The 15,051-nt window shown below is 34.7% G+C and overlaps 1 protein-coding gene across 2 annotated transcripts in view; it reads left to right on the top strand.

Moving 5' to 3' along the window:
* The window catches only part of LOC142327313 (uncharacterized), a 48,419-nt gene that overhangs the window by 8,440 nt on the left and 24,928 nt on the right, over positions 1–15,051 (top strand). Inside the window, exon 2 of one of the 2 annotated variants that reach the window (XM_075370232.1) lies at positions 3,154–3,345. The exons of the other annotated variant lie outside the window; for it this stretch is intronic. Coding sequence (XP_075226347.1) covers positions 3,154–3,345 — 192 coding nt within the window. The remainder of the gene's footprint in view (positions 1–3,153; positions 3,346–15,051) is intronic. 2 annotated transcript variants of the gene reach the window in all.

Below are 15,051 nucleotides of genomic sequence, written 5' to 3'. Positions count from 1 at the left end.
CTCATATACGTAATTCTTTCTGTTTTTCTCATACATGTGCAGAAGAAGTAGCTTTGATTATAAAATGGTTGAAATTAAATAAAGCTTCAGGGATCAGGATACTTTTGCATTTACTTTAAAAGAAGTTAAGGATATTTTATCTTCAGTTTTGGCCTTTTGGATCAACCTGAGTTTTGAAAGTGGAAAATTTCCTTTAAGTCTTAAAATCTGCAGTAGAGTCGTCATTCCTTTGTTAAAAAAGGGAAGCTCTTTTTTAGCTTATAAAATTTTTTTCACTAAATCAGTTTGGCTTTATTGAAGGCAAATCAACAGGTGATGCGTTATTAAAATTTCTATCTGTCATCTATAAAGGTCTAAATAAGAAACATTCTGTAGGTGATATATTCATAGACATCACTAAAGCATTTGATAGTGTAGACCTTAATATTTTACAGTCTTTATTTGCTGGAAGCAGGTTTTAGAGGAATAATTTGGGAATGGTTTATAAATTATTTAACCGAACGAATTCAATGTGTAAATATAAAAGATCAATACAGTGTTTTTAGATCAGTAATATGTGGAGTTCCCCAACAGGTTTGTCCTTGAAGCTATTCTTTTCTAGTTTTTATTAATAATTTATGCTCCAGTTCTTTCAAGGGTTTTTTAAGCTGTTTTTGCTGATGATGTGACTGTGCTATAACTCTAAAACTTCTGAACAGTTAAAGTCGGACATGAAACGTGATCTTGATTTATTAAAAATATGGTTTACCTTGAATGAATTAACTTTGAGCTAAAAAAAGCTAAATACATTTTTCTGTGTTGATATGTTGAGGGATTATGTTGAGTGAGTCAGTTGTCTTCCACTTTTTTTTAAATGTACATGTAATGTATGGTTATTGAGCGCACTGATAATATCAAATACTTAAAGTTTGTACTTGATAAAAATTGCTCTCTGAAATTACATATAAAGAATTTGTATAATTAATTTTATATTACTAGTACAGCTAATATTTGGTGTTAAAAGATCTGAACATGTATTGCCTTTCTTTTTACAATTTAATATTTTTCCCGTTAGGCATTTATATTGTGTTCGCAACTCGATCAGGATATTGAGAGATTAATAATATAAGAATGTTTATAAATAAAATAAGACAAATCAGTAATAATAAAAATGACAGTAATAATAATAATAATAATATTGATCACAACCACAACAGTAATAATAATAATTATTATTATATGTTAATTACTATATAATATATATAATAATAATTATTATTATTATTATTACTTACATATTCTAATTTCAAGTAAGGTAAGAAGACATTATCATGACCACTAATATTTACGCCTCTTAACGACTGGTATTGTATTACTATGAAGATATGATTAGTGTAAAGTTCATTCAATTCTGTTCTCTGCATGTACCTTTGTTGTTCACAAGTAAAACTACTCTACAGTTAATGAATAAATTTAATACTTACTCCTTTCACTAATTTTCTATTGTAACTCGCCAAACAACTTCCTGCATTCCCCCACTATCCTCACCAGAACTATGTTGACTTAACTACTTTTGCTTAAACTCTTCGCTCAGTATTCATCTTAACTCGTCTTACTTGAAGTACTGGTATTTATACTCCTATCCTCTTGACCTGCAGAACCAGACCCAAGTTGAACTATGAGAACAGTCATTTGAGTTCTTACATTTTTCCATGAATTCCTAGTCTGGTCCAGTAATTCTTCTCATGGAACAACATCTGTTTTAGGTGTGCTAGGGACAGTATGACAAAGATTGATTTTTAAATGGACGTGTTAGCCTTAGAAAAAGAATTCCTATTAGTTCTCTTCTGGATTCTTTTTATTGTATTTTCTTCTACTTTCTTCTTAATTGGCAGGAATCCATTACTCATGTCCATTGTACTGGTCTTGTTACAATATGTATATAAGTACTGAGAACTTTTTATATCAGGAGTAGGAATTTAGTGGATAATTTAAATGTACATTTTAATATATTAAGGTTACAAAACCATGTCACTCAAATTCAAGCCAATAATGAAGCATTCAGGCATTTTCTTATTTTTGAGCACCCAGAGTCTTTAATTATTTGCCTATCAGTGATACATCTTTCTCAATGGTGATATTCTTAAAAGCTTTCAAAGATTGGTTATTCTCATTTGAAAGTATTGTATTTATTTTGATTAATTTAAAATAATTTCTTTTGTTAGAGTGATTTGGAATAGGCTCCTTTGAAAAGTGTTTTAACTAATCTCTTATAATGATAAGAACAAAGTGTATTAAATTGATAATATGTTGTAATATAATCTGTGTAATTTAGTTCAAATCATTAAGCCTAAGCATCTGCACAGTGTTTGTTCCTTTATTTCTTGTGATGGTATCTCAACGCAAAGATTTAAATTTTAAGATTTAAATTTAAGAGATCTGTAACTCTCTTTCCATTTTGAATAAAAAATTTAATTTCACTTATTTTACATTTATTTACCATGTATATTACAACATTTTTATTGTATTATTTAACATGTATAACATTTCTTATTATAACATTGTACTTCAGAGTTGTACTATATTGTTGTAATTAGTAACTAGATACTTTACTGTTGTATATTTCAACAAATATTTGTAATTTTAGTGTGGAACTGTAAAAATAAATTGAATTGAATGAGCATTCATTGTGTGGAGATGCTCTGCACTTCCAGCACAGGTAAATAAATACATTCAAAACTAAATGTATCTTATTTATCTGGGAATCCAAACTAATTTTGGATAATTAACATCAAATCTGTTTATTAATATTGCTTTATTAATTTTGTTAATAATGGTAATTAAGTTGTAGATAAACAAACTTTTTTTTTCTTAAGAAATTCACGATTCATTTTATTTTATTCTTTTTTTTTTGTTATAAATGAACAAATCTAGTATATTGTTAAATAAAAGATATTAAAAACATTTTAAAATTCAAAATAAGTGAACATTTAATTACTATATAAAGCACAATAAGCAAGAAAAATTATCAATAAAGTAATGCATTTGCATGTTACCACTGTATGAGCTTGGCTAGAGCCAGACATATTCATGTTTTGTATTGGTTGAGAGGGTTAAATGGTATTTTTATATTATGATTAGCACAAGTCTTTACTAATAAACATTTGATTTCAGTTTATAGGAAAAAGAAATGTTACTAGTTCATCTGCCAATATTTATTCAGAATTAAATGATAATTATTATTTTTGTTATCCCGCATCATGCAAAAATGTTGCTTCACTTAAGCCAGCATTCCATGTGAATTCTAAGAATGAGAATGAAGAATCTGATGATATTATACTCTGGCAACAAGGTGTTGGATCAGAGGTGTGTTGTTATAATTTTATAGCTTATTATGCCTCTTAGTGTAGCAAATAATTCTTTATATAATATTGAAATTATCTAGTTTTAATTATCTTCAGAATTAATATAATATTTTTCAAAATTCATAAAATCTATAATTATGCGAAATTTAGAAAACATTACATATCATAACAGTTGATACTAGTGGCAACTCACATATAGGTACTGTGGAACTATACTGCATCTCTATTTCCACTTGATATTATCAATAAAATCTAATATAATGAAACCTTTTCTTTATACTTGTACAATATATAATCCTTAAGCTTAATGTCAGTAGCCATTCCCCAGTTTGTGAAAAAGATACAAAAATCATTGTATGGAACTGTGTACTTCACAGTTGCAGCGGCATGATGTTTGACTGTTGTGTGCATGCACATATAGCACATAGCATGCGTTACATGTAACATTTTCTTGAATGTGGTGAAATGTAGAATTAGATTATTATCCTGCTATCAGCTATTCTATTTGATTCATTTTTTTCGGTTCTTTAATTTTACAGAAAACTTTAACCTTATATTAATATTAATGTATTAATATTTGTTTCCTTTAAAACAAAGACTTTGGAGCAGCACCCCCACTAAGTTTAGCTATGAGCTGCCACTGGTTGATACCTATATTAGTAAAAGAATAAATAAATATTTATTACCATTAGTCATTGTATACAAAAAACCCCTAAAGGCACATTCCAACCCCGTAGGGGAAGACACCTGCCTTGTGACGTTTCCGGTCGCCACACCACCCTATCGTTCCTAGCCCAGATGCCCCTAAAGGCACATCCCAACTCCGTAGGGGAAGACATCCGCCTTGTGATTCTTCCGGTCGCCCCCCCCCCCCATGTTCATAGCTCTGATGGGCTTTAACGGGAGTCGTCTTTTGCCCTCCGACGTTTTACATCTCACAGTAATAAGCCTGGCCTGTTGGGATGCCACCAATGTAAATGCCTTGGTAGACATTTGCATCGGTGATTTATTAACTCAGCTTTTTGCCTTCGCTGTAGGCCTCGTCCGGACATCTTGAACGCCCTACATTGTCGCCATCTGAACTAGCTAACCGAGCTCGGTTAGAGCGAACCACGCGCCTAGTTATACTTATTATAATGAGCCAATTTCGTGAATGTCTCGTAATTCGAGGCAAATAACAACAACATACCACCAAAAGTGATGATCGCAACAACGAAATTTAGTCCTAGTTCCCCTAATGAACTCAACTTACGTTACCTTAATTTTAATGAAACCCCTGACTTAGGTTTATTACGGACTCCGGTCTGGTCTAGGAGAGGCGGATTGATCGCCTACTTCCACTCAGCTCCATCACAGTCCCGCGTGACATTCACCACAATAAACCGCCGTCGAGGCGCCGCTACACCCCACGGCTGCATGGTGTGCCATGCACCCGGCAGCGCAGCCGCACCCCGCCGACAGTGTCGTTTGCTCGTTCAAAATGCCCTCGTCAAAACGCCGCTACAGCCCACGGCTGCATGGCATCCCATGTCCCCGGCAGTGCAGCGCCGTTCCGCCGACAGCTTAACAATTATTTGACACCTCTTATTAACTAACCGTGGCTTGCTGCCGCAGCGCCTACCTTCGGTCAATAAAACTGTCCAGACGAACCCTAGCCACCCGGGTTCCTACTGTGCTAAATTCTCTCGACCGCCCTACGGGCGAGGAATTTCAGGAAGCCTGCCACAATCTTTCATTCTCTGCGAGAAAGAAGGAGTTCACTCTCTTAAGTTTCCTATTAACTCTGGTTCGGTCAGCTTCGTACCTCGGACAGACATAAAGGACATGGTCCACCGTGTCATCGACCATAAATTCCGGACACAAGCCGGAGCCAACCAACCTAAACCTAGCCAAACTATCCTTAAAAGCACCATGTCAAAAAATTGAGTGATATGCCGATTGGGGGAAACCCAGCTAATAGCACGCAACTCCCTAACATTTGGAAAGATACCATGCGTACATCGACCAGTAGAAGAATCGTTCCATCTAGCTTGCCAAGAGTCAAAACCTTGGTCTTCAATTTCTCCATACGTCCTGACGTAAAAAGTCCTCCCTTCTTTGAGATATACCGCTGGCTACGTTCCGTAGCCAAAATATCCAAGGGTTTCATGCCGGCAATCAAGTGACTGCCTCTCCCGAAACAGTCATGCAGCCACCGACAATAGCTAACAAAAGAAGACGCTGGACTCGTAAAAGAGATGTCCCTATAACATTGGAATTGTAAACGATGAGCCCAGACGGGCGCAGCGTACAACATTATGGCCTCGCAGACACCTTTGTAAAGAATACGATTGGTGCAGTAATTCAATTCCCAGTCAGGATGGATGACTCTACAAACACCGAAGAAAACATCGATAACCTTCTTCGCTACAAAATGGAGGTGCTCCTTGAAGAGAAGCCTCTCATCAAGGATAACACCCAGATACTTCTGAATGGTGACATACCTAATTGGAAGGCCGTCCATCATAACCCGCGGGTGGCGAGTGGCGGCTAGGCGGCTCTTCAAAAACATCATAGTGGTTTTCTCCGCACTGAAAACCATCTTATGCTGAAGACTCCTGAATACCTTAGCACCTTACATGCTTGTGTCGCTCTGAGCTCGATCTCGGCACGCGAATTGCCCTCAACCAGCAGCAGCCCATTCGCATGAGAGAATCTAACTCAACCACCCAAACGAGTGGACCTAGAACTCTGCCCTGTGGACAACCATTAGACAGGGTCTTTCCTACCTCCGAACTGCCGTCACGAAGTACGACAGTTCTGTTGCTGAAGTAGCTCGAAAGAGTTCTAATCTTATCTAGAGTGCAACCAAGCTGCTGCAGCTGAAACAGGGCTGAGGGCCACCACAAGTTGTTGAACGCCCTGGATATGTCCAAGAAGACACAGAGAACGTACTTGCACTCGCTGGCTGAAACCAAATCCATAACCCTAAGAAGCGCGTCTCTGTGCCCTTAACGGGGCGGAAACCACACTGGTCGTTATCAGCATATGGTTAGAAGTTAACCTATTATTGATACGGAGGTACAGGACCTTCTCGAAAACCTTACCTACAACAGGCAAGAACGTCAGAGGACGGTAAGAGGAACTAACAGTGGGATCCTTGTCGCTACCCTTGAAGAGCAGTTTCAAAACACCTCGTTTCCAACATGCTGGGAAGTGCCCAGTAAACAACAACCTATTGAAAACCCTAGTCAATGTACCAAGAATCAAAGGCAGAGTGCGAACAAGGATTTCCACCGTGATATCATCATCATATCCGGGGGCTTTATTCCTAGCCAGGCTACAAATTACTTGGCGGACTTCCGCCTCGGTAATTTCTGAAGACACGATATCAGAGCGAAAACCAGCAACTTCCTTTCGGACACGTCGATGATACGAGGTCTCACCAACCTCGATATCATCTGGAAGTAGATTGTCCACTAGATGAGTAAGGACAGATCTTTATCCATAATAACACCGTCTTGGATCGAGAGAGCCGACAGAAGAATGTCCTTTTCCGCTTATGACCAAGAACTCGATAAACGACACCCCATGGATCCTTATTCCCTTGCTCCTGAACAAAAGAGCGCTAGGAATCACTTTTAGAAGACCTAACCTTATGAAAATACTTGATCCTCTTCCGGCGATAATCCACAATCAAGACTGCACGCCGATCACGATCACCCGCACGCTGTGCGGCTCTCCTGAGCCGGCCCACAGTCCGCTTTATCGCGGTCAATTCCCGAGTCCACCATCCAGCAACTATCTCTCGACCCTTACTTCTTGGAATGGAGTGTTCAGCGGGTTCTACCACCGTAGGAGAGGAATTCTCTGCCAGGTCGTCTAATGGGACCTCGTTCAGACTTTGAGTAAAAACTCGCAGCCTGGCCGCAAGAATGTTAGAAAACTTGGGCCAATCCGCCTGCCTGTACAGCGCCCCTGCTGAACAGGAACGTCCGCCCTAAAGACATTACCCAGCCCACCTACCCAATCAAAAACTATTAGTCCGTGATCGCTTTTGCAATCATCGACTACTGACCAATTAAGAATCCTACCAGGGACGTTCTTACTCATGGTAACATCAATGTTGGTACCATGAAAGGCCCTTCGCAAGCCGACATGCAACTGCCGAGTAATGTGCAACATGCCCACATGCACAATCAGTCATCACAAACAACACTGAATGCTCACGACAGCCACACAATACTTATACATACACATACACACACACACACACACAAATCCCAAACACCATGCACAAACTCAATACTTACCAGGACCGCTTCAGAATACTTACCAAACTTTGCTTCAGAAGTTGGGGAGCTTACTTACTACAGTCTCCAGCTGGAGAAGTGACCATGGCGTCATTGTGTTCAGTCGACCCCCACAAGTTCGGGGAGGGACCCCTAGATTCTCGACCGCAGCCATGTTCCCTGCCCAGAAACCCATCTGCCCTTTGATCTTTTTCAGCGATGTGTAGTTTGTCTGCTGCCTTGGCAAATCTCGCCACTGCATTCCACTGCTCTTCCTTTACTATTATAATCTGCTCGAAATCATCGTGTGAAAACATATCACTCCTACCTAGCGCGTCCTAGACTTCGCCACGCTCTGGTTCAAAGTGGGGACACCAGAAAAAGATGTGGTGGGACATTTCTTCAGTTCCACATACAAGGCAGCTGTCTGTGTAATCAAGCCCAAATCTAAACAAATAAGCTCTAAAATCCCATGTCCCGACAGAAGCTGCGTTAAATTAAAATCCATTGAGTCATGGGATCTCTGGACCCATCTACCAATATCCCCAATAAATAAATATGTCCACCTGCCTTTCACACTGTGGTCCCACCTCTCCTGCCACAGCCCTAACAACTCCTCCATAATGTCTGAATTCACATGTTTCTTTTCAGCTATAGTCAGTGTTCTGCGTTCGTGCAGACTTCTCCATTAGTTATCTCTAGATCAATTGGGATTAATCCTATCACTTCCACTACTTCCCAGGAGATGGTCTTGTAAGCAGCTGCCACCTGTAGACAGCATTTTCTGTGAAAGGACTCCAATGCTCTCCTGTATGTCCCATATATTACAATGTCTGCTCAGACCTATTTAACCTATTTAACACCGTATAAGAGCGTGCATGGGCCATCCCTGTCAGCAGTCTCCTCCGCTGTTGACCTGGCCTTCTACAATTTGGCAAAATCCTCACAATGTATCATGTTACTCTCTCTGCCTTTTCAGTGGCTTAAAGGGCATGCCTTCCAAATCTCAGGTATGTGCCAAACCAGATCCTGAGATATTTAATGGCAGGTTTCAACAGTAGTTTCCTTCCCTGAATCTCGAATGCCAAAGTTGGTCTTCTCTTTGCAGTAGACATCACTATGATTTCGGTCTTATCCGGTGGCATGCCCAGGCCAACACCCTCCATCCAGAAGCAATGATCATGTGACTTAAGGAAACTAAAAATAATCCCATAAAATATCCCTTAAAGACATATAACTGTAGTATACAATAATGACAGACACACACACACACACTTTATATATATAAAATTAATATTGCAAAATATTATTATTGCAATAATAATATATTATTTGATTATAATAATATAGCAATTGCAATAAATCAAACATAAATTCTCAAATATATTATAAAAACATGTAACATGGGATAATCTTTAGTTAAGTAGAAGTTAGAGATAATAACATAGAAATGAATTAATAATTGACAGAACAGTAATAATAATATTAATAAGAATGTTTTTCTGGGAAAGTCTAAGTAGAATTCATTATAACTGGTTAACAATTATTTTATATATTCAACAAGGTATTGAAATTTTATTTTTTTTTTTAGATAATATTGAAGCTGTTCATAGATAGATTGTACTTCATTTAAACTCACTCTTTAAATTAACTCTGTTAAAACTATTAACTAAGTTTGAAGTAATGAGTTTTAACCTATTTGTAAAGTAGGACTTTTACAGTCAAGAATCATAAATTCTTATCTTTCTACACTATGATGTTATAAAGAGAGTTTGCTGTATTTAACATTAAAAAAAAAGTTGCTAAAAGTATTTGTTTTATCTGAAACACTTTTAAATATTTTTCCAATACACGTAATTTATTTAATGAAGTGATTGTATTATATATTCATAGTTTATTTCATGTGTGTTTTCATCTGACATTATTCTATCATATAACAAACTTTAAGCCCACGTGTAGTTGTTAATTGCTCTCATCCATTGCCAAACATCCTGAGAATGTGCTGTTAATAAATATCCAATGAATACTGTTGGAAAAAGTATGTTACATCCAGTGTAGATATGTCTTTTTTAGCAAGATTTGAATTCGGATCTTTCAGTATAATAACGCGACTGCTGATGTATGGAACACTACTCATGTGTACCCTGTTCATAACATTCTATAAATTCCACATCGGTTCCATCCAAAATATTTTAATGATCTAGACAATAAACCAGCAATTTCTTATTTTGAACAAAATGCTAATATAAAATTGTAAAGGATGTTGTACTTGTGTTGGCCAGTATGGGTGTATTTATTTCATTTCACACAGTGTTATTGATTTTAATCAAGAGCAAGCCATTGGTACTATTATACATATTTCAGCGGAAAGAATATACAATTCTGTAATTCCTCTGACCTTGTTTTGCCAGAGTCAGATTTTCAGTTTAGTAATTGAATGATGAATTATTTGGTTACTGAACATCTTCCTCAACAAACACGTTGGGGAAGTTGGCAGTCACAATTTTTTTTTCTTTTAATATTTTGAAATTTACCTTTTTCTACCGTAGGGTCAATCCATTTGAAGTATCCCAAAAAAAAAACATAAGCTGGTTGCTTGACCAATCCAAAAAAAATTAAAACTTACCCTCTTTTTTCCTACATGTCTTAAGGACCTAACAATTTTTTACTTAAGCAGTTTGTCTGTGGCAGCCATTCTTGTTACAGTGTGCACACGTATTTTTGTGATTGTAAGGGTTTACAGAAAATATCATAACTAAAAAACTATTGGTCATGGAAGGATGAAACAAAAAGCAATTTGTTCTTATTTTCTCAAGGTAAACAATTAGTCCGTTGGTTTATTTATCTCTCTCTCTTCTTTCTATGAGAAAATTACCAATAAAGTTGTTACATGAAAAACTGTGAAAATTTCACTTTTTTTACAAGAGACAGGGTTGGCATACACAGTTAGATTTTTTTTTATATGTAGGTATATGTTAGTAGTTTTACCATAAATAGTATTAATGGTGATATACTTACCCCTAAACTTTTATGAATATTTGAAAACTAATTTTAAAAAAAATCAAATTTTGACTTCAAATAGGTCTGATGGGGCTAGTGATAAAAATCTCAAATTTGCACAACTTAGTGTTTTTTAGATCTTTATGGCAAATAAAAATGTTTCTTATGTTTTGTATTAATAAAAAAGTTATAACTTTTCAAAAATCATGAAAAACCTGTAAAAGCTGATACCATGTTGACTTGCTAAATAAGTGCTCAAAGGAGGTTTCTTGTCTTCTTGGCACTTTAATATTTTATACTTATTACTATAGTTGAAATATACTTGTTTGAACCATTCAACTGCAGTTTTCATATTATATGTTTTTATATGTAGGAATGCACCTACATATAAAAAAATTATTTCAACTGTGTATGCCACCCTTGCCTCTTGAAAAAAATTTCCAAAAGTGAAATTTCACAGTTTTTCATGTTAAACTTTATTGGTAATTCTCTCATAGAAAGAACAGAGATAGGTAAATAAACTACTGGACCAATCATTTACCTTGAAAAAATATAAGTAAATTGTTTTTTGTTTCATCCTTCCAGGACCAATAGTTTTTAGTTATTATTTTTTCTGTAAACCCTTACAATTATAAAAATAGGTGTGTACACTGCAACAAAAATGGCTGCTGCAGCTAAACTACTTAAATAAAAAAATTAAAAAAAATTGTTAGGTCCTTAAGACATATAGGAAACAACTGGGTAAGTTTCAGTTTTTTTTTAATTGGCAAAGCAGCCACCCTTGGGTCACTTCAAATGGATTGATCCCTTAACTATTTTATGATGACCCCTGATCCTTTTTTTGTCCAAAATTTAGTCAATATTGATATTAATTAGCAGTACATTATCTCTTTTTCTGTTTAGCCTCCGGAACCAGCGTAAGGTATTATTTCAGAGGATGAATGAGGATGATATGTATGAATGTAAATGAAGTGTAGTCTTTTACAGTCTCAGGTCGACCGTTCCTAAGATGTGTGGTTAATTGAAACCCAACCCACCAAAGAACACTTAGCAGTACATGGACCAGTCTATTGTTATCCGTTAACTCATTTCATAATTTTAAACTGGTCATGTTGGTTTACATCCAACAGTATAGAAATCATATTGTTAAGAATGGAAGTTATTATCTTTAACCCAGTTTCTGATTCGACCATGTTTTTGAGTACCATGCACTGCTGCAATACAGGTTGATGAAATTTTTGTAATTTGCACTGTGTCTTGGTATTTTGTCATGTACAAAGTTCAGCAAAACTCAAATGTTTGCTTTTGTTGTATAAAAGATTGCATTTTAGCAGAATGTGATTACATTGGAATGCTTGTAACTGAGCTGTTTGTGGTTGAACATTCCATGTCAAATTGCTCAACTTAAACAACTAGGATTTAAGTGTTTTTTTTTTTGTTTACAAGAAATGCACTTACAAAAACATTATCAAGAATTGAAAATGTTTGATTTTAAAGTTGCTTTTAATTAATTTAAAAAAAAAAATTGCTGAATGCATGAAATTTTGTAGATATAAAAGAACACAACTTTACAATCATTGGTGTAAGACAGCTCTGTTATTGTTTCATTCTAAACCTCAATTAAAAGTATTTTCATTTCACATACAACTCAACTTACTACTGAAAAATACAATATTTTGACTATCCAAAATTTTCATTTATGAAATTTCAAAAAATACTTCTTTCAATTTAAATAAAATATATATTGTTCAATATATTGGTTATAAGTGTATAATTTTTTAATGGCTGAAAAAAGATGGTTTTATGAGAAATTAATTCTTCAGTGATAATATTACAAGTATTTTCAGTAAATTTGAGGGATATTTTGAGCCCAAGCTACATTTTAATGTGCAGTAATATTGTTTTAGGTTGAAGATATGTCATGATATGAGAGACGTTACGATGGAATGAGTGTACTAAATCAAGATTTATATTATTGTTTTCAGTTGATTAGGAGATATCTAACTGTGTTATTAGTTTATCTGTTATCTTTCATTCTGTGAGCAGCAGTGCGTAGGATGGTAATATTAAAACAATGAAACATTGTTGTTATCTTCAATCTCTTCCAAACATGCTTATTTATGTGAAAGGAATTATTACTAACTTAAAAAAAAATTGTTCAGTCTGCAAAACTATATAGAACGATTTTTTTTGAACATTTGTTTACACAAAAGATGTGGAATTGAAGCGAAGGATGTATTTTTGTAATATCTCACGGAAAGAGTAATTTTGCTGGTCTTGGGAGAAACTAAAAAAGGATGGTAGCAACAAGTCTGCAATTACCACATGAAATAAATAATGATGCATTGGGACTTATTTGGTATCGTAAAAAAGAATATCTCTCGTGTTTACTTCAGTTATTTTACGGCTGAAAAATAGAGGGAAAATTAAAATTTCCTAGCAATACACTTTGATGATTCATTAATTGTTACAGAAACTCAGAAATTTCACGCAGTGATAAAGATCTCAAAATCCCAAATGGTGACAAAAGTTTACCCTTTGAGTGACTGATAAATCAGAGGAAGAGCTAGCATCTTCTTACTATCCAAAACCTGGCCATTTTACTGTGAAAACTAAAACTTTTTGAAAAAGTTTGAGCCAAGGACAAATAACTTGTTATTGTTTTAATATTTTTAACGGTTTAAAATTTTACTCTAAACATTTTAAATAATAAATAATCATTCAGCTTCTATCATTACTCTTTTAGGGCTTATTAGGTATACCTTTTATAAGTTATAAGAATGCATTAAACGATTTGTTGGTACTAATTTTAATTAAAAATAGGCTTTTAGAGAAAAATAACAACTATTAATACACTTTAAAAAAGTTGTATGTACAGATTTCTAATTTAAATTAACTGATGTCATATTGGCCAGTTATGCATGCACTATTATCATTGAAAACTATTTTCCCGTGAAATTGTCGTTTCCATTCATTAAAATTAATATATTATGTTGTAACCAACATTTTAAAAAGGATAAAAATATCTTACTACTTATAACCGAGTTAAGTTATATGAGGAGATACCCAAAAATAATGTTAATTATTTTTTAAAAATGGTGTATTTTGACATTTTTAAAATTAAATAAAATACTCTGCATTACATCCTGCAATACTTTGTGTCTGCAAGTACTGTGTATTATATTTGTCCAAATGTTTTTCCATTGCTCAAAACAATTTTTGAACTCTTTCATTTCTCTTTTCACGTGTCTTTTAAGGCATCAATTGTGTTTTTCCATTTTTTCTGCTGTATCAAATCTCTTCCCTTGAAGTCCCTTTCATCCTTGGAAATAAAAAGAAGTCACTAGGTAGAGATTAAGTGAATACAGAGAATGGGCCAAGGAGGTCATTCCATTTCTTGTCAAAAACTGCTGTAGAGTGAACGCAGCATCGCCAGGGGCATTATCATGATGGAAAAACAAGTCACTTGTTTAACAAATTTCTGGTCATCTTTGTTGTTCAGATACTCACAGTTTTTGGAAAATTTCTAGGTAAAATTGTTGGTTCATTGATGATATTTGTTAGTGTCACATTTTTTTTGACATGTTCATTGGCTTGTAAAGTTAGGAAAGTTTGTAAAATGCCCAGATTATTGATCTTCAATCAATGTTTCTCATTGTTTGAAGCGTGAAAACAACTGTGCGAGAGTCATTTTAAGTGTTTCGACCATGTTTTCCTACAAGGAACAAAAATTGATGACTGCACATTGCTTATGATTTTCTGTCATGTTTTCACCAAAATTGTAAAATACCTGTGTTAAAAATTCATTGTATTTCTGAAGTACCTTTTGGGATGATATCGCATACTGTAATGTGTGAAAGGCGCAGTATAGTTGTCTATACTATATGCAGTATAGACAGTATAGTTACCCTCCCCTCCACAACTATACTGTTATTTTTTGGGTTCCCCTCATGTATCAAATTCAAGTTATTTAAAATAAGCTACATAAAAGTCTGCATGTGAATATAAAGGATGCACTTGGATTTAAATAATTGGTAATTTTGACAGTTACAAAAGTGCTTTTTGCAATTATTTAAAATTAATTTTTTCTAAGAATTCTCAGTTTAGTACATCAAGGAAGTAGTATTGTAATTGATGTTGTTGGTAAGATTGGTGAGTTCCTGAATTTCCATGAAGGACTACGTTTCATCTGTTACATTATAAACTTTTCACTTTGTGTAGGATTAATAATGTTTATCTCTGGACATTCAAAATGAAAAGAAAAAAAGGACACTCTTAATCGGCTACCAAACTAATTAAATGAACTTTTTTAAGCTAAATTTTATAGTTAAGATGTTTGAACAACATTTTAAAAAAATATTTGAAAATTTGAAATTTAACTGATAAGGAGGAGAAAATCTTTATTACTCATCCATTCTTTTAATGAGTTTCTTCAG

The sequence above is a fragment of the Lycorma delicatula genome, chromosome 7 (genome assembly GCF_047948215.1).
Source record: "Lycorma delicatula isolate Av1 chromosome 7, ASM4794821v1, whole genome shotgun sequence".
NCBI lineage: Eukaryota > Metazoa > Arthropoda > Insecta > Hemiptera > Fulgoridae > Lycorma > Lycorma delicatula.
Note: the sequence above shows the minus strand (reverse complement) of the source record. Positions and strands in the feature narration are given on the sequence as shown.